Raw genomic sequence first — 27,665 nt, forward strand, 5'->3', positions numbered from 1 at the left:
TACTATTCAAAAAGAGTCTCATTCAAAAATATTCGACTTAACAAAAAAGACTTCTTTTCTTAAAGCCAATCCATTCTTTCATTTTAAGAACTAAAGACACTAATAATTAGCATTTTCAGACAACAGAAATTATTTGGATCTTGAGGGGGGTTTTTCTGTTTGATTAAGAAGGGATACAGAATATTCCCAAGATTATGACATTTCATGCATACCATTTCAATTTTAAATTTACTGTGACATTTAATAAATGATGCTAAGCAGATCATCAAAATTTTTTTATTGCTAAAATTGAAAAGAAACTGTCAAAGAGTCACACTAATTATAGGAATATTCTTACCTCAATTACAGACCATAGAATACATAACTACTTAAGGAAGTAACAGATGATATTTTAAATTCTTAAGAAGAAACTAAGAAAGAAGTAGAGACAAATAAATAAAAGTATTCAGAATAAAATATACTAAGTAATACGTAGTCTCATGGCAACAAGATCTGTAGAAGCCTAAAATATATAACCCTTCCTAGCAGTGACATTTTGAAATTACTTTTACTCGAGTCTTCAAAATCAGCCATTGCTCATAATGAATGCCTTCTTATAAAGATTTTCCACAGATTTTATTAATTTTCATTCAATTAAAATGAGAGAGTCATTTTAAAAGACACACTAAACTCAGGCAACCAGACAAGAAGCTTTACCTGAGAAAGATATCGCCTATAATCTTGTCGAAGTTCCTCTTTGAGTTTATGTTTTTTTCGTTCATATTCTTCTCCAAGAGGTAAACTCAAGCCATAGTCACCTGCAAGTTTAATGTCATTAAATATTATTATTCTACTATTTTGTATCATGACAAAGCACATCCTGCAAAAGCTACATCTGGATTTTTATTAGACATCAGCAATAAAAAAAATAAACTATGCAACCAGTAATTACAAAACAGCTGAAATAAAAACTACCTTCTCTGTATGAGTAGTTGGGTGGAAAGCATAGAAAAATGGATTGGTTTTTGGATGTTAGTTTTCCTCTAGTCCTTGCACTTTTTCTCCCCATTGAAAAGAAAAAAGCAACATAAACTGAATTTATTGGATAGTTTGACAAATAGTATAAAATAACTTAAATATTGCACGTGTTTCTTTTGTCAATATATGTTTCAAAGAAAATCTCCTTTGACATGTTACTTTCTAAATTACTCTGATATTTTAAGCTGTGTTTATCACACAATAGAAAACATACTTCACAATTAGAAAGCAACAAGCTATTTGTTCAGCATGAAGCACATGAAAAATACGCTGGCTTCCACATAACTAGAAGGAATCTGACCATATTATAAAAATAGTATTTTTTTCTTTCCACCTGAGTGTTTTTAATTGTAGTAGACCCAAAACCACATATTTAGTACTTTTTCAAGATTACTGTCAGGTCTCATAACAGCTGCACTCTTAAAATACAATGCTATGCAAGCTGTTTGTTGTTCCTAAAATACATTTTAAAGTACTTCATAAGAAATATCCTCTGCCCCAGAAGTCCACGTCTGCAGCCACTTTCACCACTCTCCACAGAGAGCTAGTGAATTCCACAAAACCACACAACAAGAGACATAGATTGCAACTGTTAGCTTTTTTTTTTTATTTCCTATTGTTTCTCTGATAGCATTTCTACATCTTGTGGCATATGTAAAATGAGTAGGAAGGAGTAAGATGGAAGAGAGGGATATTCAAGATTTACATCAGGCCCAATTTATTGCATGGTACTTTGTTTGACTCCAATATTTTAAATGTTTAGGGCATTAATCAGTGTCTGTACAGTAAAAATTACATTATATAAATGCTGAAAATTGCTAAATTAGGAATCACTCTGCTACATAAACAGAAAAAAGGTTGAAATATACTTAGTAAAAATACACTTAGCTGGCTTCGCTTGAGATAGTTTCAGCTACGCAGAATGTATCCTCATGAGCCAAAACAGGAGTCAGCCTGCTGTTCTATAGAACCAATGGACCTAATAACTGATTAAGTATGTCATATGCTATTTTGAAACAGCTTGCACAGTTCAACTACTAACCAAAATCTGTATGGGAGCTTCTTCTCCAATTTGCAAGTTACTTTTCTCCTAATTTTGCAAATAAGGTAGGTGTGAGTTCTGCTAAAAAATAAGGTACCATTTCAACCCTCAAAAAAGGGGTAAGCGTAAAGAAGAATACAATACAGAACAGGAAATGGTTTGTTTCAGCTACTTTCTCTTGCCTTTTATTTTCACATGAAATTATTGTTGCATTAACTATAGGAAACCAAGAAAAAAAATCAAAAGCAACTAACACAGAGTGAAGATTCATTCAGTAACTTCACGGAAGCCAATAAAATTCAGTACAGAAAAAAAAAAATCAGTGAGAATCAAGTGCTTTGATTCAAATTTGTGAAGTATTCAAACAAAAGAGGAATTAAAGTTAATTTTATTACAGACCTTTTTTTGGCCACCAGAAAAGCACTGAGATAACAATTACAGGTAGTGATTTAGGAGATATTTGAAAACTACATACTTCAGAAACTTCCTTTAGGAGAGCCTATCAGGGCAAAAATACTCCAGTTAACATACATTCATCCTAATTTCGTGCACAATTTGTCTGAATTCTTCTGTTGGAAAAAGAGATATACTTTCTTTTTCATTGGTTTTCTGCTGTACAGCTGCATTTGCTATATTCATTTGCCATTTCACATTCTGTTAATCACACACAATCACATTGAAAATATTTTAATTATTTTTTCAGACAAAAGTTAAGATTTTAAATGCATTTTTACATAAAAGTTTGCATGCGTTTAGTATGTTGAGAAATAACTTCATTCAGCCTGATTCTCAACACAACTGCTAGAACTATAGAACATACTTAGCAGCTTCCAAGGAACAAGTCGCTGTCTAATTTAATCCAAAGGAAATTACATTACTTTAAAGCAGAACCAGCCAGTAATATCAACAACTATCCGCTGATAGCCAAAAGTGTTCACCACCCAAATTATTATTAAAGAATGTGCTGGTTTGGGCTGGGATAGAGTTAATTTTCTTCACAGTAACTGGTATGGGGCTATGTTTTGGATTTGTGCTGAAAAGAGCGTTGATAATACAGGGATGTTTTAGTTACTGCTGAGCAGTGCTTACACAGAGTCAAGGCCTTTTCTGCTTCACACACCACCCCACCAGTGAGTAGGCTGGGGGTGCACAAGAAGTTGGGAAGGGACACAGCCAGGACAGCTGACCCGAATTGTCCAAAGGGATATTCCATACCATATGACATCATGCTCAGGAATAAAACTAGGTGGGAAGTTGGTGGGGGGAGGCACTGCTTGAGGACTGGCTAGGCATCAGTTGGTTGGCGGTGACCAACTGTTTTCACTTGTATCACTTGTCTTTCTTGGGTTTTATTTCTCTCTCTTTGTTATTTTCCTATTCACTACATTTTATTATTATTATTATTATTTCAATTATTAAGCTGTCTTTATCTCAACCCTTAAGTTTTCTCACTTTTACCCTTCCAATTCCCTCCCCCCATCCTGCTGGGGCGTAGTGAACGAGCGGCTGTGTAGTGCTTAGTTGCTGGCTGGGGTTAAACCACGACATAGCAATACCTACTTCTTGCTTTTCATTTAAGACCACCTGAATGCCCTTCATCTGTAATACTTCATTATGTGTGTTACTATATTCGGGTGTCAACAGTTAAGTCCAATTTATAATAATAAATACAACATGACATGTGCTATTATAGCTCTCCAACAAGAGATAAAATTATTTTAATATTAAAATAGCTTAACTATTATGTAGTGGTCCGTCACAGCCATTCGGATACTACCTACTGTGTTCTATTTTCTGTACCATGTTTCCACAGTTAAGCAAAGAATTATCGGTACCAAGACTAACCTGCTGATCATAATAAAACTGCCAAAAATGTAAGGTAGATACTTATTCAAGTGCTGTCCTCTAACCAAGTTTATCCATTATGATTTCTGGCAGCAAGGAATATTCAATTATCATTTCAGGTAATTTTTAGTGAAGTTTTCCTATAAAAGTTTTAGAGGAGCTTGCCTTGCTGATGGCTGGAAGTTCTACTTATACAAAATCCTTATAAAAAACAAGTTTTTATTTATGCAGCTAAGATCAGTTCAGCCCCTAGATTCACAAGCTCAGGCTCCAGTTTTTAATTTAAGACATGCACTTTTCTGGACACAAATTCTGTTAAAATTATAGAGGGGACATAACATTAAGCATAGCAGGAGTACTTATTTAAAAGATAGATTAGATTGCTATTATGTAAACAACATCAAATATCCATTTATCTTCTTTAAAATAAAAGGACAGCTTTTACTCCCATTGGAATTACAGTAAGCACAGTATGAAAATTAATGAGGTATAGAAAACCAAAGTATCTACACTTGAAAGGAAAGAGTTACCTATCGACAATAAGTAGGACACAGAAAAGCTCTAAAGCTGTCATGAAAAACCTGAGCTACACAAGTGTAACTAAGGAAAAACAGTAGTGCCTACAGAAAGGAGATGGTAGGACAAGTAAGGAAAGGTGGTACGTTACAAAAACTGTAAAATGGAGAAAGGAACACTATCACACATTTTCAAACAAATCACAAAGAACACAGAGAAAAGAAGAAAATAGGACAACATATATTTTTAAAGAAAATGGTGATCTGCTCAAGGGTAGGAAAGCTCTGCAGAGGGATCTGGACAGGCTGGATCGATGAGCCGAGGCCAATTGTATGAGGTTCAACAAAGCCAAGCGCCGGGTCCTGCACTTGAGTCACAACAACCCCATGCAACGCTACAGGCTTGGGGAAGAGTGGCTGGAAAGCTGCCTGGCAGAAAAGGACCTGGGGGTGTTGGTCGACAGCCGGCTGAATATGAGCCAGCAGTGTGCCCAGGTGGCCAAGAAGGCCAACAGCATCCTGGCCTGTATCAGAAATAGTGTGGCCAGCAGGAGTAGGGAAGTGATCGTGCCTCTGTACTTGGCGCTGGTGAGGCCACACCTCAAATACTGTGTTCAGTTTTGGGCCCCTCACTACAAGAAAGACATTGAGGTCCTGGAGAGTGTCCAGAGAAGGGTGACGAAGCTGGTGAGGGGTCTAGAGAACAAGTCTTCTGAGGAGCAGCTGAGGGAACTGGGGCTGTTCAGTCTGGAGAAGAGGAGGCTGAGGGGAGACCTTATTGCTCTCTACAACTACCTGAAAGGGGGTTGCAGAGAGGTGAGTGTTGGTCTCATCTCTCATGTGACTAGCGACAGGACAAGAGGAAATGACCTGAAGTTGCACCAGGGGAGGTTTAGACTGGATATTAGGAAAAATTTCTTTACTGAGAGAGTGGCAAAGCATGGGAACAGGCTGCCCAGGGAGGTGGTGGAGTCCCCATCCCTGGAGGTGTTCAAAAAACATGTAGACGTGGCACTTCAGGACATGGTGGTATTGGGTTAATGGTTGGACTTGATGATCTTACAGGTCTTTTCCAACCTTAATGATTTTGTGATTCTGTGATTCTGCATCCTTACTTCCCTGGCACAAACTACAGAAAACGTATGTTTTTGCAGTAAAGTCCAGATGAAAGATGGACTTCCAAAGCTTTTGCTCCACCCAAATACAACAGGAAAGGACAGATCATCTATCAAGTACTGGCAAGCAGCTTTTTGTTTTGTTTGTTTGTTTTGATTTGTTCTTTTTAATGGAGCTACCTCTACAAGAAGAAAGAGAAAGTGCTTGGCAGCATACTTTCCTTATTCAAAAAAGGCATAACTACAAAAAAAATTCCACACAATTACAAGATGTTTGGAAGACTGAAGAACTGGCATGCACTTGAATTATAATGATCATCATATAATTAAAAATCCAAAGCAACAATTCCCTTCCAAAAATTCTCAAAGGTAATTAAATGCTACTTAAATCTAGAAGTCATAAGAAAAATATACTATACCTGAAGGATAGTTCTGTTGACTATTTGGAGGTATATTTTCTTTAGCCATGGAGATTAACATTTTGCTAGTCTCAGAAAGCTTCTCTGATTCCTTATTCTGAAAGCAAAACAAAATGCTTTGCTGCATCAGAACGTAAAAGAAGTATCACATATAATAACATTATTAACATAATTATTAGCACTGGAGAATAAAGATTGAAAGTGCTGCTGGATTAACACATCAAGCAAGTTATACATTTCACTAATACTACCAAAAAAGTAGTTCTCCTCTATAACACAGGAATTATTATTTCAATATATTCAATAGATTTCATGTCATGAAATATGTTGACAATATATATTGCGATTTGTGTCATAAACCACATGTCATAATCCACAATTGTTTCATAGTTTACACATATCCTCTCTGTTTTGGTGTTTTGTTTTTTTTTTTTATGGAGGCTGATTTGACGTACTGCACCCTGCTTGAAACTATGAAAGAATTACAGGGTATGACAGGGAAAGTTTAACACACCTGTTCCCTGTAACTACACTTTCATCATACAGCTTAGGACTTTATCAAAAACTGTAGGCTGGAAACATTATTCTTCTCTTTAAACTTGCTCTGAGCAGAGGAGGCAAAAATAAAGGAAGCCCAACTCCTCACAGCTCATTAAGAATTAACTTCCTGGAGTGAATTAATAAAACTTTCTGGAGAAAATTATTATAACTAGGTAAAAATACTTATATTACCCACAGAAGGGGAAAGATGAACTCCCATAACCTTCTGATGAAACAAAAAAGGGAGTGAAAACTCAGTATTATAATTGCTGTTAAAAGCTCAAGCTGTTCGGGGCTTTGTAAGTCAAACAACAGACAAATCGAAACTCCTTTTTTTACTGAGGACTTTAGTTACCATAACACTTAGCTAGCTTGAATTATTTAGATATAGCTTTTTGCCAGGTACTAGCACTATTAAACAATTTAATGGTGATCTGCAAATTATAAAATCTTTATAGCTTTAAAATTAGGTACTAAAATTTCTAATGGGAAAATTGTGATAAGAACAGATTTTGTTTAATTGATTGGGTTAAATAATTTGCCTTTTATATTTCCTAGTTTCCGCAACAGAAATCCTGAGGATAGTTACACCTTCCATCCCAACACCCATGCTCTGGAGTGGGCAGAGAGCAAATCCCTGCTCATCAGCTTCCCTAGGGAGAGGGGAAGGAACAATGGTAACCATTTACAAGAGTTTTCCTACTTGTAAAATACAAATGTTACTGTGTATGCCTGGTGGCAAACAGGTTTATAAAAATTATGTAAATACAGATACAAAGTATTTAAGTTAGATATTACTTTGAATAGATAGATCTTTAATACATATTTTAACAAGAAGAACAGTTTTAAGAGCACAGTAAAAGCAAGCTTAAATCAAGACCCTAGCTACAGAAGTGTTTAAATTCAGGAAAACTATTTAATGCTCTTACCCTCATTTCCATGTAAGGTGGATCATTTTCAAGCTCTGCCTTATCTTGCGCCAACTTGGCCTTCTGATCTTCAATAAATTTGTCTAAATCATCCGCCATCATTTCTAAGGTTATAGAAAAGACATAGAACATTGCCTCTACATCAGAACATCAAAAATTTAAAGCTCAATTACAGTTGCTTAAGACAGTAGTTAAGTAATATTCAGGTTTCTCCCTCAGAACTACAAGCCTTAAGATGATTGCTGGGTTAACTAAACACCTGAGTCAGGAAACCCATCCACGGAGGAGGTTACTTGATGTTTCACCAGACAGAAAATTCAAAGATTCCAGATTATAAGACTAAAGATATTTCTCTTATCTTTTTTTGTAACTTAAAGAGCTTTGGGGTTGTTTTCTTTAACTGCGAGTTTATCAATGGCCCTTCACTACACACTTAGCACAAGCTTATTGTCAGTGAATTATAAAAATCAAAACTAGACAACATAAAAAAGAATAAACAGGATAAAGGAATCGTTAGACAAAAAAGTACAAAAAGTGCAAAATACACATATACGCTAAAATAAGCACCAAATCATACAAAAAAAAAAAATCACAAACCACAAAGCTAAAAAACCCAAAACACACGCATAGTGTTTCTAGAGCTGGAGCCAACAGTGTATTGTTACCTCCTGTACCAATGGAATAGCAAAGGCTATAAGAACAGCTACAATTCTGCAATAATTGTAAGATCGTGGATATCAGGCAGCATTGACTTGCAATGAGACAAGCCACTCATCTCTAAGAAAACATGTACTGAGGAACAGCTGATTACCTCTCTTCCGATAGTTGTGCATCTTGCGTATTTAACTGAAAGCCCTTCAGAGCAGAAATTTTAGCATCCTATTTGTGCAATTTATTGTATATTGCCACTCTTAGATAACCTCATAATAAAATTAAAGTGAATCAAATTCATGACAATAGAACTATACAAAAGTTAAGGCTCACACTCAGACTTTCTTTGTTAGGGTAGTCTTTGAATATTCTTTGTTAGGGTAGTCTTATGAGAACTAAAAATACTGCAAAACTGCATACTAAGTAACCATGGAAAGAAGACAGAAAAAAAACAAAAAGAATGACTGCATATAAGCCTGCTAATATCCACTCAGCATTTTCACCAACTCCACTGGAGGACAAGTTTTGCAAAAGTTTTGCAAAACCAAGCCTACAGATAAAAAATCCATATGTTATATTCCACACTTAAAGGAAGCATGAAACTGAGAAGAAAATTACGACCCTCAAATCCCTCTAATACTACCCACACAACTTAAGCAATAGGATTGGTTATGCAGGTTGCTAAGCAATCCCATCACATCCAGTATCTAAATTCAGACTGTACAGCAATTTTAGTGAGGCTAATTCGGTATCTTTCTAAAGTCTACCGACTGTATGAAGTAAACAATAGGCCAATGATAAAAGTACATTAGAAAACACTTTCAGGAAGAGGATCAAAGAATTTAAAAAAAAAATAAAAATACACACACAAAAAAACCTCAAAGACCAGTGGAATAAGGTACTACATAGGTAAACATAAAATAACATGTCCAAAGAGACTGAGATAAATGTTTACTAGAAGTAAGATGAAGAGAAAAAAATGTTAAAATTCCATCAGATAAATTCAAGTAATTGCATGCTAACTTAATCTAAGGAATATATCTGCTTGATGTATTCCTTTAAACTTTTTCTTGTACATTAATGCCAATTTTTGATTCATAATATAACATTATAATATTGTTACAAAGAAGGCAGAACTAGGACAACCTATTTACAACTCCTAGTGGTAATACAGGACAATCAAGTCCAAAAATAAATTCCCCCATCTGATTTGTCCTAAATCTTTAATCCCATTAGTTTTGCACACTGATAAAGGATAAAAGAAATCTAAAAGAGGGTAAGTTTCCAGGCACTGATTAATTTTATTTAGCCTATTAGGTTACATAAGAATAATGAAAAAAACGTTCTGAATGGGTGAAACAACTTGTCAGACTAAAGAATTTAAAAATTGGTCTCATCATCTATCCAGTGCTGCATAACCACCAAGAGGAAAATTACTGCACGTAGGAGGAGGCACTGTGAGAAGCCTTTCCAAAAGCTCATTGATTGTAACATCCGTATTTCTTACCTCTATTTACAGTAACATTTATAAACTCTAGAACTGTTTCCAAATCACTGTATTGGAATGGTACCAAACCTATTCTGAGAAACGGTATAAGGAAAGGAATATTTGCAGTATACTTTCTATCTAGCACGAGGAACACAATATTCTAGCATTCTGCATTCCTATCACATTGCTCAAAAGAGCAATATAATAAATGAAAAAACAAAGACAAAACAGTTACAGCTGAGCTACACAGGCAATTCAATTGGTGTGAAGAAAGCTCACAACTCCAGGCCTTGGAGAACAGTAAGACAACTAATGCTACAGCACTGTTGATTGATACCTTTAATACAGCTAAATAGCCAGGAAAAGCAGCCAAATGCCTCTTGGAAAATAGCTAGACATTTTATGTCTTACATCCTTCTGCTTGAATTTATCTTCTTAAAATATGCACGAGTGCAAACTTTATGAGATAAGCAAAAAGAGTATATTATACTGAAAGAGAAGGAAAAAACAAATGAAAAATTCTTACATATTCTAAGCAAAAGACTGACGATTTGAATGTGATGCATACACTTCTAAGTTCAGAAAAATACCAGTATGTAAGCAAATATCTTACTAAATATTAATAAATTTTATCATCTACTGTATCAAGTGAAAAGACCATAACTAATCTCAATAAAAATGAAGAAACAATACATTTCTGTCTGAAAAGAGTGCTACCACCGTCCCGTTACGCAGTGAACTATCTTGGAGGTGACAGCACTAAACTCACAGCACTAAACTCACAGCGAACCCTTAACTTCAAACTAGCTTCATAATATATCTGCACAAACATATCAAGGTAAAGCCTGCCACTATAAAACCACTTCAATTCAAAGCAAAATAATCTATTTTCAGTTTAGCAGTGCGCCTGAATGCATTTTGTGCATTTATAGACCCTTGCAATTACTAGTAAAAGTAGCAGATTCAAAACTAAGCTTGGAGACATTGCTCCATAGAGGAAAAGGAAAAGTCAGAACATGCTGTAAACATTTGAAAACCTAGGGATAAACATATGCCCCCAAAATCACGAGGTGCAAACAACATATTTTTAATGGTATTTTTGAAAACAGAATATTTTGTAAACACTATTTTAAAAAAAATGTTTGCTAGCATAGATCTATCAGCTCTTCCTTTAGCTCTTGCATCTTAGATGTATTTGCATTCCCAAAACATTGTATTATTCAAAGTGAAATTCCATTAAACATACTTTTGCTATATACTCAACTGCTTGAAAATGTCCCATTAAAAAAAACGTATTTTCTATATTTTTACTTTCAAGAATATTTTAGTTTTTCATAACCTTTTTTTCCTTTTAAACTGGAAGTTTCCACAAAAGCAACTCTGAATAATTACAGAGTCAGCTAGGCAGACTTCAACTTAAGTAAATATACCAGGCAATATAAAGCATATCGATAGTCAAGAAAATAAGTTTGAACATGAGATTTTTATTGGATCTATGCTGAAACAGAGTTAATAATGCATGCCTCTGTATTCAAGATATTCAAAACATCTACGTGCACATGTATTGTATCGTATGTACTATATCTGTGTATTGTGTGGCTACTTTATCATCTAAGGCAATGTTTACTGCGTTCCTTTTCATTCTTTCCCTTCCCCTCCTATTTGTTCAGGAAAACGGGGCACAAAATTTAAAATCAGCATGTGAAAGTAGGCAAATTTAATCTCTTCTGTGCTACCATAATATTAAAATAACATCAGGAAAACTGGCAAAATGGCAATTCCCATTCATATGAACTGCAGCAAGGTGGCAAGGAGGGAAGTGCTCTTAAAAAGCAACTATATGTCATGTTTAGTAATTGTACTTACAGATTATACGGTCACATAATTTTGTCATTAAGAAATATTTTTCAAAGTTTCACCCAAACTTCCTAAGGTCTTGTAACAGCCAGTACTAGCTGCTTCTCTACCCCTGTGATTGGCATTTAGGATAAGCTGCTGCTGCCAGAGACATGCTTCCTGTAGCTTTCACCTTCGCTTCTTTCAAATTCTTATCTGAAAAAGCACAAAAAATTCCCGGGTCTGGACGCTCACAATTAATAAACTGTTTTAGTCAAACAACACGACTCTTTCATAACCGTGAAGGCAATTAACCCTCAAAGCAACCAGCCAACAAGTTTCACGAGTTACTTCCCCTCGCCATAGGGGCCTATCTACTTTTTTCAGAGCACGTACTCTCATCCAAAAAGATACTAATTTCGGAAAACCTTCAGAGCCGGGAGATGAGATTTATTTCTCCAAGCGTGACAGCCCGAGGCAGCGCCTCTCCCCGCGCCCCGGCCTGCAGCTCCCTCCTCGGCAGCGTTTCTCAGGCAACCCCGGAAGCACCGACCCCCCTCGGGCCAGGTGTGAGGCGCCACCGCCCGCCCGAGACGGCCGCGGCGGCAGCCTGTGGGCCGGGGTGGGCCGGGGTGGGCCGGGGTGGGCCGGGCGGGGAGGCGGCACTCGGCCCCTTTAAGGAGCGCGGCGCCGTTGTCAGGCAACAGCCGCACAACAAACGGCTCCCGCCGGAAGGCCTCGCGGAGCCCCGCCGTCCCGCGCGGGGACGCCCAGCCCCGGCACCGCGGCCCGGGCCCCGGCCAGCGAGCCCCCGCCCCGTCCCGTCCCTCTCCCTGCACCGCCTCCCGGGCCCGTCCCGCTCCCCGGCGAGCCGCCCCCGTCCCGGCCGCCGCCCGCTCCGGGCTGTGAAGAAGGCGGCCGCTCGGCCTCCGCACGGCGGGGCCGGCAGACCGGGCTGCGGGGGGAGGGTTCCCCGACGCCGTCCTGACCGCACCGCTCACCGGCGCCGGCGGCCGCAGCTCTCTCTCCGCGTCCCGCGCGCGTTACCGCCTCCCCGGAAACCGGCGGGCGGCGCCGAGTAGCGCCCCCTGCTGCTCCGGAGGGGGGGTGCGACACGCCCGTTTTATGCCGCCTCCGGCCCGTAGCCGGCAGTGGGCGAGAGTCGCCGGGCGAGAGCAGGGCCGGGGTAGCAGCGGTGCGGCGTTAACCGGCGAAAGGCAGCGGGAAGGGAGGCAGCGGCGGTCTGCCCTCGTCGGGGGCTTTCGCGGGCCTCTCCCCGTGAAACACCGCTTGGCCGGCCGACCGGCTCGGACAGCGTCGAGGCGGGAGTACGCACTGTAGCCCCCGAACACTTCTGTCAGGCCGCAACATGCTATAACCGGAGCGCGCTGAGCAGCCCCACAGCGACCCGCAGACTCTACAGCCGCTGTACTGGCCCGGCTGAGGCGCAGAACCGAGCGCCCCCGCTGGGGGCGCAGCGCCGCCCGCCCCGGGCCTGCGCGGACCGTACCACCTCCCCCCGCAACCCCCGCGCCTCGCTTGGTTCCGCCGGCGGCCCGGTGAGGCGGGCCAGGGCCAGGCCCGCGCCCGGTGCGGGGGGCGATGGCGGCGGCAGGGAGCGGCGCCTCCGGGAGCGGGATGGCGCAGAAGACGTGGGAGTTGGCCAACAACATGCAGGAGGCGCAGAGCATCGACGAGATCTACAAGTACGACCGCAAGCAGCAGCAGGAGATCCTGGCGGCCAAGCCCTGGACCAAAGAGTGAGTGAGAGCGGGGCCGGGCCGGGCCGGGCCGGGCGGCGGGGCCGGAGGGCGGGCGGGCGGGCGGCGAGGCCCTGAGGCGCGGGCCGAGCGGCGGGGCCGGCCCTGATGGCCTCCGCGGCCTCTCTCTTGCAGCCACCATTACTTCAAGTACTGCAAGATCTCGGCGCTGGCGCTCCTGAAGATGGTGATGCACGCCAGGTCGGGGGGCAACCTGGAGGTGATGGGGCTCATGCTGGGCAAGGTGGACGGGGAAACCATGATCATCATGGACAGCTTCGCCCTGCCGGTGGAGGGCACCGAGACTCGCGTCAACGCTCAGGCGGCCGCCTACGAGTACATGGCTGCATACATTGAAAACGCAAAGCAGGTAAGGAGAGGTGGCAGAGGGTGTTTCTCTCCCTTCATGGTGTGGCTGCAGGTCTTGTAAGGTGATCGCACAGGAACATATTCTGGGGTTTGCAGGCTTCCCCGCCTCCCCCCCTCCCCCAGTGATAAAGTGGCTGTCCAGTTGCCCCGTTTCTTCTCAAACATGACTAAGAGAACTACGTCAGCAGCAAAGAACACAGGCCCCTTTAAACATTTTCACATACGTATTTCCATGTCTTACAGTAGGTCATCAAGTAATGGATTCTCCTTTCCTTTATAAATGATTTTTCTTGCTCAGGAAGTGTTTTTGTGGCTGCAGCTGGTGGCTTGTGGATGGAACGAGGAGGGTGTGTGTTTCTAAAATAACTGATATAATACGTGTTTCTAAAAACAGTATGCAAAATTAAACATAAAATATGTATGTGACAGACATACTTTACTATTTGTAGATCAGGAATATCACATTTATTCTTACTTTCTTGCTTTCTGAAGTCTTACTGCATAGCCATGCTGCTGTTCTCCATAAAAATAAAGACAAGACGTTTGTGAAGAAAATGCCAATGAAGGAATAAGTAAGTTTCAGTGCAACTTAATTATTCATATTTATAATTTGGAAATTTAGATGAAGTGACTGAGATGTCTGTTCCCCCTCTTCATCACACTGTATTCAGAGATCCGTTTCATATTAAGCCTGACTATGCAGTAAAATTCTCACATGCAGAAGGATGACAGAGTTATGAATCTGCTCTGCGTCTGATGTAGAAACCAGCATGGCACATCAGAGCATCTGCTGACATGCTTCTTCCAATACAGGGCAATCCTATACTACGAATAAGCACTGAAATAACTCTAAGTCTCCAAGCTTAAATAGTTTTGAGGCCCAGTCTACCCTTTGATTTTTCTTTAATCCTTGAAGTTTTTTAAATCAGCTAAAATTAGAGGCCCTCCTTACTTATTCACTGGAGATAACAAAGCAGTATTTGGGTTATTTTGGAGAGTTGTACTTATATTCGCAGCCCTATATGCAGTTAGAGATATTTAAATAGATGTGAATTAGGCTGAGTCATAATGTCAGAAAAGAGTGAACATAATCCAGAAGTAGGTATATTCTGGGACTTTGTTTTAATAATTCATCCCTGTTTATGAGAAAATTTAGAAGTAATTTTATTTAATTAATCTAGTTCCTCTTATCTGGAAACTATTAATGTCATGATGCTAATACTGTTGTTGCAGAAAAGTAGGTAACTTGAAAAGATGTTTTTACCTAAAGATATATTCATACTATCCAGTTCTTAGGTAGAAATAATGGGTTTCAAAATAGTATGTAGGATAAAATTAGTATTTTTTATATACAGTTAGTTAATCTTATGTTTAAAACGGGCCAGGTTTATGTAGGAGTACCGATATGATAGGAAACGAGTTTTTTTCTAGTTGTTTATATTGTACAGTTTTGTCTATAGCTAGTTTCACAATTTTGAAATTGAACTTGTGTGCAAATATAGTAACTCAGCTTTACTGGTGCTCTGGCAGAGTTTGCATACTGTCTGTTCCACATTTGATTTTGGCAAGCAGCTGTTCCTGGAATAACTTTTTTTAATATTGGATTGCAAGTTGATATATTCCCCTGTGTAAGTACTTTACAGATGCCAGTGTTCCACTTATTTGCTTCTCCATGGGCAGGATCTGATGCTAATAGTGTTATTTGGCTTTGAAAAATAACACATGTTTTTTAGTGTTTTGTTGGTCCCTCCTTCTCTATTAAGGGAGATGTAAAGAAAATATTATTCACCAATTCAAAAATAAAATAAATGTTCCATTCAGTAGGCAGTTTGCATGTTCTGTCTCATCTTAACATTCTTCTGATTTAACCTTCCTGACATACTCAGTACTTGGCAAAATCAAGCAGGTGATGCATCCAAACACACAACTCTCAGTTAAGAACTGAATAATAAGAAATTATTCAACTCAGTATGGAGCAGCCAGTAAGCAATTCCTGAGAGAGTATTACAAAATCAGGTGCAATGGGTGTTTGTTCTCCTGGGGTTTGTTTTGGTTGGTTGGTTTTCTTCCAGTATTTGTAGATAGCCAGAGGTATTATTTGGAAACTTGTGAGTTTTCCTGATCCTAAAAATCTCAAAAATTCATCTCTTGGCTTCCACAGCATTCTCTAGCAATAATTTCTGCCACTTCTGGTGTTCAAAAACGTGCCTCTCTGAAGTTATTTTTTAAACCTAGCAATAATCTCTCTTTATGCCTCTGAGATGTGTTACTGACTAAATAATGAACATTCATTCTGTACTGACATACCATACATTGCATGAGATTATATAGACTTATGTCATATCCACCGTAAGAAATCTCTCTTCCACACTGAAGAGTCCCGGCTTACTTACCATGTCACCATGTGGAATCTCTTCTGTACTTCAGCTGTCGTTGAAGAAGGAGCTCCTGGCCCCTTGAAGTTCTTTGTTCTGTGGTAGTAGCTGTAACAGAGAACGCTAATACTACAGATTGTATGGTTTCTAGAAAATAGTTCAGCAAAATAAGGTGTATGTTTAGTACTTAGTTTAGTATTAGTAAGTTAGCATTGCGGGCTCTGTGTATATTCTTTTTTATCCTCTCACCCTGTTGTAGTATGCTGGGAGGCCCCATAGAGGGCAGCTCATGCTTTCGGAATGGAGATTAACCCTGGGTTTGTTTTCCTTCCACTGCTGTTAGGTTGGTCGTCTAGAAAATGCAATTGGCTGGTATCACAGTCACCCTGGCTATGGCTGCTGGCTCTCTGGGATCGATGTCAGTACCCAGATGCTTAATCAGCAATTTCAAGAACCCTTTGTAGCAGTGGTTGTAAGTACTGGATGATAGCTGATAAAACTGCATAGCAAATTATATTGAGGGGGGAATAATTTTTAGACTTCTGCCTGTTAACATTCTAGTAGTGTGTATTTTGCATGATGGAAGTGTTAGATCCAACCTTTAAATTGATATCACTCCTTTTGCTTTGCTGGCCACGTACTGGTCAAACTAGTGGTATTGCTTACTGAGGCCATTTTCACTGCATTGTTCCAGGTATGGTAGCTCTGTACAAATCCATACGTTACTCTTAACTTAAAGTTCTATTTGGTACTTTTGCAAAAAATGTATTGAGCAATCCTTATTCAACCTCCTGCAATAAAACAAAAGTCTGTTTCTTTCGTTCTCTTCATTGCTTCTTCTGTCGAAATAGAGCAAAGCATGTTCACAGGGTTCCGTTACTTTGCATCTAAAATGCCTTTTAAATTAAATCAGTGGCATAGTATAAGGTAAAAGACACTAGGAAATCTATCTTGGAAGAAAAAATCTGAAGAAACTCTTTGGGCCCTTCAGGGTCTTCCAGGCTTCAGATCACATTTGAAATCAAAAGTAAACCTTATTTTAGATACTACTTGTATTGCTACTGAAGGAAATAAAGGAAAAAAAGACTGAAATTAGTCAGAAAGAAGGTATATAACTCTGATGGAAGAATTACGTTAGAAAAGGATAAATCACCCCTAAGAAGTATTTCTACCATGTGAGTTCTCCTATGTTATGGCATAATTTCACAGGTTCAGAACACTTACTTGGGACTGTTTTTTTCTTTTTTTTTCCCCTTCTTTTTTTCTTGTTTTAATTACATTTACAATTAAACAGGGCATTAGTAAATATGTTAGTGATTCCTTCATTGGTTTCCTGTATATTCCACCAAAATATAGCAGATCACATAATGCTATTTATTACCTCTAGTGGTTATAAGATTAAAATGCCAATTTTTTTATTATGGTTTATTGATTGCTCTTAAGTGCAATTTCTTTAAAGTATTTGGGAAGTAAGGAAAATGAGTTTGAAAAAATGGTCCATAGAAGGCTATTGATATTCCCATCCCTTTAGAAAGTCTCATGCCAACAGATGCCAACTGAAAAAGTACTGTTTATGACAAAACTAATAAAATTTGCACTAATTATATTTCTGAAATACAATTACTGTAAAGTTAATTTATGCCTGTAATAATTTATAAAATGCATATAACAAGCATTACTTGTGTTTCTACAGATTGATCCAACAAGGACTATATCTGCAGGAAAAGTAAATCTTGGAGCATTTAGGACATATCCTAAGGTAAACAGTTACAATTATCTAGTGTATGATCGCTAAAAACTATCTTTAAATGAGTAATGGATGGGTTCTAAAGATTACTGCAGTTTGATCATCTGACAGTTCGATCTGCTGTGCTGTACTGTATGTCATTGTTCATTCTAAAAGAAAGATATGCTGATACACTGGTTATTGCATGTCTGTGGATATTGATTACATTTACAAAGGTTGACTTCTAGTTTGTTTTTCATAGATTTTTGGCAGTGTTAAATCAAATAGACTGTCTAGATAGTGGAGCTGTCCTAAAATTACATAGCTCAATATAGTCATTTTTTAATGGATACAGTTGTAGGTAGCATTCATCAAAATAGATTTATGTTAATTCTTCTCTATAATTTTTTAGACCTAAAATCAAGTGTTAATAGCATGTTTTATGTGTTGTAATCTGCTTTTCATTTTAGAAAAGCAAGTTTCAAAACTGTCTACTTAACTCTTTCAAATAAATATTACGAATGTTTGCAAAACAACATACAAAAAACGAGTTAATTGAACAACGTGAAAGGATTAGGCTAAAAACTAGGAAATCGCATAAATATTGGAGATCTAGATCTCTAAATGCAGTCTTTCATTTATACTTCTGGCAGAGATATAACTGTGCTGTTTAATTTCAATCTAATAAAGTTCAGGTATATCCTTGAAATTTCCAGTTATTATTGACTCATCAAGAACTTCAGGCTGACATCCAGTAAAACTGTAATTAACAAAAATGTTTGTGAGAGGTTCCCAGTTGGATTCAAGCAATATTTTTGTGTTGACAAATATATGAAAGATCTTCTTAGAGCAGTTTGTGATTCAGGAGAATATTCACTGCTGTAGGCAAAACCACTTTGTAAATACTTTCAGAATTTTGAGAAGGGAGAAGAATCCTGCACCTGAAAACCAAATCCTATATAGAAAATGCACATTAGAAGCATATTTTTAGGGCAGTTCTTGTCTAGTCAGTAGCTGTGAGTGGCACCATCTTGGCTAAGTAAGTTACTGAAGTTTTAGGTATCCCTAAGGCATATCCAAGGCATGGATGGTTCCTCCCTCTTCTCATGCCTCCTATCTTCCCTCAAAAGAGGATTGAAATCACTTCCAAGAATAGGTAGAGAAATACTATCTTAGAAGAAGCTCACTCCCTCTTTGATCTAAGAAATTATGTAATCATAGCTTGCCATCTTACTTGTTTGAAAAATCTCAGCTATGACCACTAGTTTGATTCTAACATGCTTTTTGATAGACCTGCAAATGCAGTGACTGCTAGTAAAGCCAAATGTAAATCTGAGATCCAAGAAAATTCCAAATTTCAGGCTACTGGGGGAAATTTCATTTTCCATAGGAAAAATAAACTAGAATTGCATAAGGTAGAATTTTTGTGAAGTGCTTTCAAAGAGTTTAGACATTTAAAAAAGTCCCCAAATTACTATGTCATCTTTGCCCTTTGTTGAATTTTTAGGGCTATAAACCTCCAGATGAAGGTCCCTCTGAATACCAGACTATTCCGCTTAATAAAATAGAAGACTTTGGTGTACATTGTAAACAGTAAGTAACATAAAAACTACTAACTCTAGCACAAGTTCTCAATTTTTGTGTTTAGGTTAGTGAGTCAGTATGGAAAAGTACATTTCTTGGGGTGTTTCAGATCTTGAAGTTCTTTGTTGCTTTAGCATTGTTGGTTTTGTGAAAAAGTGTTACTGTCATTTATCAGGAGATGTTTTAAGGGAGGACGGTTACAAAGATGAAGATGAACCTGGTTAAAAGCTTTAGCAGTTCATTCCTAAACACCTTTAAGTAGTGGTGCTTTCTTAGGGCAGGGAGGAAAGGGTCAGATGTAGATTTAGGAGCAGGGCTAGGGAGACTGTAATCTGTCTGCTCTTATGAATAGTGGCAAGTGCTGTGCATCTCTTTATCCTGTATCACTGGGTGTGTTAAGATTGTTTCTGTCTTTGGTAGGATTGAAAGTGGAGCTGCTTCAAGGATAACAGCAGCCACAGAAAGAATTACTGCTTTTTCTCCTCTTGGTTTACTTTCCATTAATTAAAATGGTAGTTTAGTTTTAACCATTTTTTCTTTAACTGTTCTATCCCCAGCCACATGTTCCTTACTTCATACCTACATTTACTTATTTGGCAAGGCATTTGTTTTGCCGGGTCAGTCCCCTCATCTGGTCCAGCTTGTGGGAACACATATGTTCTTGCTGGTTAAGCTAAGGTGGGGTGGAAAGTAGAGACAGATGTTTCTACTAGTAGAGACGCAGTGTTTGCAAAGAACAGCTGAGGAAAGATGGGGTTGCTTCTTTCAATAATGGCCTGGTTTCAATTCTACCTTCAGGTTTTTGACAAGCACTACAGCTTAAGCATCTGTGTACAGAGAACTTTGATGTCATTGACACCAGCATGTCCTGTAGGCTGTTGTGTACTTTTTTCGTGGTTTTGGTGCATGGATATCTATTTTTCATTGCATTTATAGTTGCGTGCAAAGTCTGACCCTGAAGAGATGAAGAAATTGAAACAATTGGAATTGGTCTTCCTATCCAATTTGAGGAAAAATCCAGAACAGTAGCTACACAGAAATCTTTGTAGAACTGTAATGTTCTTGTCATTTCAGAGTAGTCCTTGTGAGTCTGGCATTGGCCATAACCCCATGCTTTTAAGTATGAAAGGAGGATATGTTTCATCCTTTCTATTTTAGAGGTGGTCAATTTGGGAGAATTCATTTGGTGGTTTTTTTTAAGTTGGAAGTGCTTAACAGTTATTGTTACAATCTCTGTCTCAGGAAGTTGGCTTCTTGTACAAGACATTTCTTTCCATCCAAACCAAGAAAATATTTTCCAGTCTTTCCTAGAAGGAAACAGCAGTTAGGCAAAGAGAGGGAATTAAAACTGGAAATTTGTCACATTACTGAATTACTGATAATACAAAAGACTAGAGTGGTGGTGTCCTCTCAGTAGTATGGGTAGTCTGACTAAGAATTAAAAGTTTTGAGAACCTGAATGATGATCATAGAATCGTTTAGGTTGGAAAAGACCTTTAAGATCATCAAGTCTAACTGTTAACCTAACACTGCCAAGTCCATCACTAAACCATGTCCCTAAGTGCCACATCTACACATCTTTTAAATACTCACAGGGATGGTGACTCAACCACCTCCCTGGGCAACCTGTGCCAATGTTTGACAACCCTTCCGGTGAAGAAATTTTTCCTAATATCCAATCTAAACCTCCCCTGGTGCAACTTGAGGCCATTTCTTCTTGTCCTGTCACTTGTTACTAGAGACTGACACCCACCTCTCTACAGCCTCCTTTCAGGTAGTTGTGGAGAGCAAGAAGGTATCCCCTGAGCCTCCTTTTCTCCAAGCTAAACAACCCCAGTTCCCTCAGCTGTTCCTCATAAGACTTGTGCTCTAAACCCTTAATGATCCTGTCTGTTTGGAATGCCAGTGACTGCTAATTGCTTCATAGTAGCAGTCTGGATAATCTCAGTCAAACTTCTCTCCTTTAATTGGTGTTCAATGCCCGATGTGAAACTGCTTCCATTTAATCTTTTTAAGTAAGTTTATCCCACTATTGCTCAAACAACTTGGATTTCTAATTTTGAATCTGCTACACATCTCTCTGAAGAACTGACTTAGTACCTCATTTTTCTTAGCATATGTGGAATAACGATATTTGATCTATCGCAGAAATATTAAAGTGTGGTATTGTTGGTAGATTTTAAAGCATTATCATCTCAGATGGAATTTCTTACAGAAATGCCAAGCAAAATAACTTTCCAGAGAAATCAAGAGATAATAGGATTATTGATAACCTGCTCAAGAATTTCCTGATCAAAATAAAGTTTAATAGCCCTTTAATGTTGCTGTAATGCACCTACACTAATGACTTTGCATAGCTCAGCTTTCTATCTGCTTTATCGTCTCTTGTGAATTCTGTAGCACCACTCAAGCCTACCTTTCAAAAATAGGTGTGGTAGAACGTAAGATTGTTTGCCAGTCTGTAACATTTACTGCTATCAGACATTCCTAATTGAGTTAGAAGTGATACATGCAAAACTGCAGTCATCTGTAAGTAACAATTACTAACATCCCAAGCATGGAACAGGGCATCATTGCATTGGACAAGAAGTTGTTAAGAGAATAATTAAAAATAACTTGCAGTCTCATTAAATAGAACACAACAGTATGTGTGGGGATTATATAGACCTCTATTAAAGCTATATGTTAAATACCTATGGAAAGTCTTTTAGAGTTAGAATTGGAACTGTGGGTAACTTTTTTATTGTTCAGGGCTTTGAATTTTTGAAGATACTTGCCATTGATAAGGATTTTTTCAGATGCCTGTACTTTGGGTGTCACAGCCAAAGAAGATATATTTAGATGGAAGCTTATTTTGTTTGCATGTTTGTTTTTAAAGGTATTATGCTTTAGAAGTCTCATACTTTAAATCATCTTTGGATCGTAAATTGCTTGAGCTTTTGTGGAACAAGTACTGGGTGAACACTCTCAGTTCGTCTAGTTTGCTTACTGTAAGTATCATAGTGTGCTATCAATGTGCATATGTTAATTCATTAGCGCTGAAAGCAAGACCCTCTACTATAAAATGCTTAATGGGACACTGATAAACATAGATCTCACTTTAAGAATCTACTTGTCAGATTAAACAAGAAAGGAAGGTTTTCCTAATCATAAATACTGAAATGTTCCTTGTGTCTGCTTTTTAAAAGTAGAATGTGGGAACAACTTATGTTCAATTTTATTGACTTCTCTATACACTTAGATTTTTGTCTTAAACACCTGTTAAACTTACACCTCTTTACAGCACTGTAATCACAGAATCACTAAGGTTGGAAAAGACCTGTAAGATCATCAAGTCCAACCGTAAAAAAAAAAAACCAAAAAAAAACCCACCACACCACCCACAAAACACACCACAACCCACACCAAAACAACCCACCCACACCACACAGCACAATGCCCATCAAGCCACATCCCACAATGCCATATCCACACGCTCCTTGAATACCTCCAGGGAGGGTGACTCCACTACCTCCCTGGGCAGCCTGTTCCAGTGTTTCACCACTCTCTCAGTAAAGAACTTTTTCCTAATATCCAGCCTGAACCTCCCCTGGTGCAACTTGAGGCCATTTCCTCTAGTCCTGTCACTAGTCACTTGGGAGAAGAGATCAGCACCCATCTCTCTGCAACCTCCTTTCAGGTAGTTGTAGAGAGCGAGAAGGTCTCCCCTCAGCCTCCTCTTCTCCAGGCTGAACAACCCCAGTTCCCTCAGCCGCTCCTCATAAGACTTGTGCTCCAGACCCCTCACCAGCTTCGTCGCCCTTCTCTGGACACGCTCCAGCACCTCAATGTCCTTCTTGTAGTGAGGGGCCCAAAACTGAACACAGTATTTGAGGTGTGGCCTCACCAGTGCCGAGTACAGGGGCACGATCACCTCCCTAATCCTGCTGGCCACACTATTTCTGATACAGGCCAGGATGCCGTTGGCCTTCTTGGCCACCTGGGCACACTGCTGGCTCATATTCAGCTGGCTGCTGATGAACACCCCCAGGTCCTTTTCTGCAGGGAATGAATAGTATGCCTTAAAATAATGATGTTGAGTAAGTAAATACTTCGGAAAAAAAACCAAACAAAAAAACCCCACTATTGAAACTGTTAAAACAAGGTTGCAACAGAAATACTGCAGGTAGACCTTCAGCGTAACGGCTCAGCATCAAAACCTTCCTTCTGCAAAAGCCAATTTTATACCTTTTCTCTCAGTCAAAACCAACTGAGTTTTACTTAGTCTTTCATAACTTAGAGCATGGGCGGAAAGTAATGAAGAGTGCCCATGTCAGGCTTTAGGTATTGAGCATTTGTCAGATGTTCAGCTTCTGTTCTCTCAACCATCACTCGTGTGCCACTTGATCTGTATCACTTCAATTGCAGATATAGGTTAAAATGTGCAGTACTACAGTCTTAAAGGCTCTTTTCAGATTTTGATTATTTTGTGTATAAATACTTGAATTTATAGCTCAGAATTCAATATGTTTATTGCCTTCTTTCTCCTAAGAATGCCGACTACACCACTGGCCAAGTCTTTGATTTGTCTGAAAAATTAGAACAGTCAGAAGCTCAGCTTGGAAGGGGCAGTTTCATGCTGGGTTTAGAGACTCATGATAAGAAATCAGAAGACAAACTTGCAAAAGCAACAAGAGACAGGTAAGATAATGCATACTTGTGTTCTCTGTAAAAAGTGTTATTTTGTTTCAAGCTTTTATCATGCCTTTAATTAAATTATAACCAATTAAATTGTAACCTACCAAGAAGATAGATAAGAATTATTAGATCATACATAGGAATGAGAGACTCCAAATATTACTAGTTATTTTTGAAAGTTTAAGAAAACCTTGCCTTCATTAAACCTACAATGGCTTTTCAATCTTTTTTCCTGGAATTAATTCAACTCTAGTTTATAGTCTATTAAACAAAAAATCCCTGCTAAATTCCATCGGTATATGGCAAACCAAAAAAGTTGTTTTCTGTCAAATGCAAAATGGTAGCATTGCTAGAAAATAGCACATTTTATGTTGTTAATCAGGTTTACACTAACAGTAAATAAAATTACTGTATAGAACATGATTTTAAGAACTAGTGCTAACAGTCCCATAAGTTAAGTTTACACTTGTGTGATACTTTCATTCACTTAAAAATTAAGAAATCCCATTTTTTCATATTCCTTAATTAATACATCCTTTTTCCACAAATAAGGAAGGTTTTTTGTTGTTTTGTGTTTTGTTTTTAAGTAGATTACAGACATTCTGGGCTTTATATTTAGCTACCCTGCCTGATAGCAAATACTTGCTATTATCAGTTAATGAACTTATCATCACTGAGTGTACAGCATTATTTCAAAGAAGTTGTAGTGTTTTCCCCTAGTGTTCCTTATATGCTTGTTGGTAATGAGCTCTTTTCTTTTTTGAGCTTTGAAGTACAAAAGTTGCTTCTCACTAATATTCACATCTCTCTCCTTAAGAGAACAATTCAGTAGAATCACTTGGAACAGACTGCAAAAATAGAATAAAATCTGGGATGTTCTACTTTTCAGATTTGGAGGTTTTCTGGTCCTCTTCCTCATAATTTTATCCTGATACATAGAACAGTTTTCTTGTATTCTCTTTCCCTGACTCTCCTCCACGTTAGCAATATGTGCCATAGTACACACTTCACTAAGGAACTGATTTTTGAGATGCCAGATGAGTGGTGAGTTTAATGATAGGTTAAAAAATCCAGAGACAAAAAGGAGGTCTTGTGTGAAGAGACTGATTTATAAATAAATTACTTTATTTACATCTTGCTCAGTATGACTCAGGTGAACACGAGCTTTGCCTTAATAAAGAGAGGCATCAGCTTGTGTTGGACAAGCCTTTGTTTCACAGTAAGCAGTGGGGGGATACCTGCAAATGTAATATGGTCATTGCTGAATAGAATCGGAGTTGCTGTTGTGCTAGTGACTTCTGTGCATTTGTTTCTTTGTTAAGCAAAGTTAACAGCTCTTACAGGTTTTCTAACAAACGTGATCGAGTTGGGGTGTTGACTTTGTAGAAGTTAATACCCATTTAGACTCTCTTAGTTGCAGAATACATTTGCAATGGAGTTAAGGCTGTTGCTAACTCACAACAGCCAGGTTAAGTGATACGTCCCGGTTCCTGTAGTGAAACAGGTACAATAGCAAAGCTTTAAAGACGTGAGAAGGCTGAAGTTGCTGACAAGTTTGCTTTGATTTTCATCTCTGTTTAGGGCATCTGACTGCCTTTTATTTTCACATTACTTTCACATGCTTACAGTTATTCTAAGAAATAACTCCTTCTCTGATCATCCTGCTATAGTATTTCTTGTAGCGTTTCTAGAGATTTTTCTTTTCTGTTTTTATTTGTCATGATTAGTAGTTAGTTTATAAATTGTAAGACTGGAAGGGATTGTTGTTGTCATCAGTTCTGCTTTCCTGTTTAACAGAGGCTACTGTAGTTCCCAAAATGGATTGTAACACTTTTACAGATGCATGTTTTTCTTCAACTAATAATCTTTCCTGAGAAAAGACAGTAGAAGACTTGTGCAGACACCAGGAAAATTGATTCAGTGGCACCTAAATTACTTTCAAGAAATAAAGGTGCAAAGTTTGCTAAAGGATTATTGGGTGTACCTGTTTTAGGAAAAACAATACTGTAAGACCTTAGCATAAAGGTGCTTGCAATTGGCTATATGATACCTTCTGTTACTGCACATACACATCTCTAAGAGCTGTTTTCTAAGAGTACACATGCATTAGCCAAACTGTGCTCCAAGCCAGCTTCCTTTGTGTAGGTTTCCTTTATCTATCTAGTCGTAATTCATCCCTATTCTTCATGCCTTCAGGGCTGATACATCTTTTGCATTTGTACATTCTGTTTTGAGACTTTTTTGTTTGTTAGTTTGACACTACGTCCCGCTAAGCCAGGCACACTGGATGAAACTTGGATCAATAGGAATCCTCTCAGCTGTTTGGGGGTTTTGCACATGTTATGTATTTTGACTAATAACTGATTAGCTCTAAACTCTTCCTTTAATGTTCTCTGTAAAGTTCTGCAGAGGAGTTACGGTCACCATGCACTACTGGCCTGGGGTTGGTCAGAGGATATAAAGTAGAAAACAGTGAGAGCCTTCAGGTATTGATAATGGCTGGTAGCTCCATTCCCCCAGGGATATTTTTTTATTATTATTTTTTGGTTGAGGTGACCACAGAGCTCACTTGCTATTGTTAATGTAAGATCTCCTAAATTGCCAGACAAAGAAGTTTTCTGGAATTGGTCTTTGTGTGTAATAGTGCTCGTCAGTTTGCTTTTTAAGTAACAAAAAGCTATTGGCAACAATGGCTAAATTGCTGTGTGTGACTTTTCCTTTCTGGACAGTTGTTAAGATTCATGGGGTTATGGGCACCCTGAACTTCCAAAACAGCTGAGTATCTTCAAATAAAATGACAGTCCAGTTCAGTGTTTGGCCAACATTGAATTTATGCTTGTTTTTCAGCTGCAAGACCACCATAGAAGCTATACATGGATTGATGTCTCAGGTTATTAAGGATAAACTTTTTAATCAAATTAATATAGCTTGAAGTGCATCACCAGCTGATATGCATCTCCAAAGCAGAAAAAGTCATGGTTTCTTTCACTTGGACTTGTTCAATTTGGGAAATGAAGCTGGAGTGGAAAATTATTCATTTAATTTGTAGTACTTTAATATTTCCCACCTGTCCAATCAGTTTTAAAGAACAAAATGTTCTGAAATGTAGTGCAACTTTGTTCTTTATCATAAAACACAACCAGTTTGGAGAATTGTTTCAAAAGAAAAGTAAATGTGACTTACTGGATTTTGCTCTTAGGTATTTATCTCTATTATCCAACTGCAATAAAACAATTTTGAAAACAAGTGTGTGTTTTGGGGCTTGAATTTTTTTGGCGAACATTCATCTTCACAGAATCACTAAGGTTGGAAAAGACCTGTAAGATCATCAAGTCCAACCATCAGCTAACACCACCATGCCCAGTAAACCATGTCCCACAGTGCCTCGTCCACACATTCCTTGAACACCTCCAGTGATGGTGACTCCACCACCTCCCTGGGCAGCCTGTTCTAGTGTTTCACCACTCTCTCAGTAAAGAAATTTTTCCTAATATCTGCTCTCAACCTCCCCTGCCGCAACTTGAGGCCATTTCCTCTTGTCCTGTCGCTAGTCACTTGGGAGAAGAGACCAACACCCACCTCTCTGCAACACCCTTTCAGGTAATTGTAGAGAATGATGTAGAGAGCGATGAGGTCTCCCCTCAGCCTCCTCTTCTCCAGGCTAAACAACCCCAGCTCGCTCAGCCGCTCCTCATAAGACTTGTGCTCCAGATTCCTCACCAGCTTCGTCGCCCTTCTCTGGACACGCTCCAGGATCTCAATGTCCTTCTTGTAGT

At 38.7% G+C, this 27,665-nt stretch overlaps 2 protein-coding genes across 2 annotated transcripts in view; one reads left to right on the forward strand and one right to left on the reverse strand.

The window, feature by feature from the left end:
• The window catches only part of CSPP1 (centrosome and spindle pole associated protein 1), a 67,448-nt gene extending 55,032 nt beyond the window's left edge, over positions 1 to 12,416 (reverse strand). The window contains exons 1-4 of the mRNA XM_059836166.1: positions 12,400 to 12,416; positions 7,423 to 7,526; positions 5,954 to 6,050; positions 697 to 797 (exon numbers count right to left, since the gene is read on the reverse strand). Of these exons, the coding sequence (XP_059692149.1) occupies positions 697 to 797; positions 5,954 to 6,050; positions 7,423 to 7,524 (300 nt within the window). The 5' untranslated portion in view covers positions 7,525 to 7,526; positions 12,400 to 12,416. The remainder of the gene's footprint in view (positions 1 to 696; positions 798 to 5,953; positions 6,051 to 7,422; positions 7,527 to 12,399) is intronic.
• A 574-nt stretch (positions 12,417 to 12,990) lies between these two features.
• COPS5 (COP9 signalosome subunit 5) lies at positions 12,991 to 27,129 on the forward strand. Its single transcript, XM_059815400.1, has 8 exons — positions 12,991 to 13,158; positions 13,294 to 13,528; positions 16,246 to 16,374; positions 17,596 to 17,661; positions 19,136 to 19,221; positions 22,091 to 22,202; positions 23,744 to 23,892; positions 26,737 to 27,129. Exons 1-8 carry the CDS (start codon positions 13,001 to 13,003, stop codon positions 26,819 to 26,821), a joined length of 1,020 nt encoding a protein of 339 aa, XP_059671383.1. The 5' UTR covers positions 12,991 to 13,000; the 3' UTR covers positions 26,822 to 27,129.
• Positions 27,130 to 27,665: the final 536 nt, after the last annotated feature.

This window comes from Gavia stellata, chromosome 3, assembly GCF_030936135.1.
Source record: "Gavia stellata isolate bGavSte3 chromosome 3, bGavSte3.hap2, whole genome shotgun sequence".
Taxonomy (NCBI): domain Eukaryota; kingdom Metazoa; phylum Chordata; class Aves; order Gaviiformes; family Gaviidae; genus Gavia; species Gavia stellata.

What these genes read in the sequence shown, in the direction of transcription:
- COPS5 (XM_059815400.1), top strand. Translation starts at nt 13,001, where the DNA reads ATGGCGGCGGCAGGGAGCGGCGCCTCCGGGAGCGGGATGGCGCAGAAG. An exon ending in ACATTGAAAACGCAAAGCAG is followed by an intron (nt 13,529 to 16,245) that starts GTAAGGAGAGGT and finishes CACTGCTGTTAG; the next exon opens with GTTGGTCGTCTAGAAAATGC. An exon ending in TTTGGTGTACATTGTAAACA is followed by an intron (nt 19,222 to 22,090) that starts GTAAGTAACATA and finishes TTGTTTTTAAAG; the next exon opens with GTATTATGCTTTAGAAGTCT.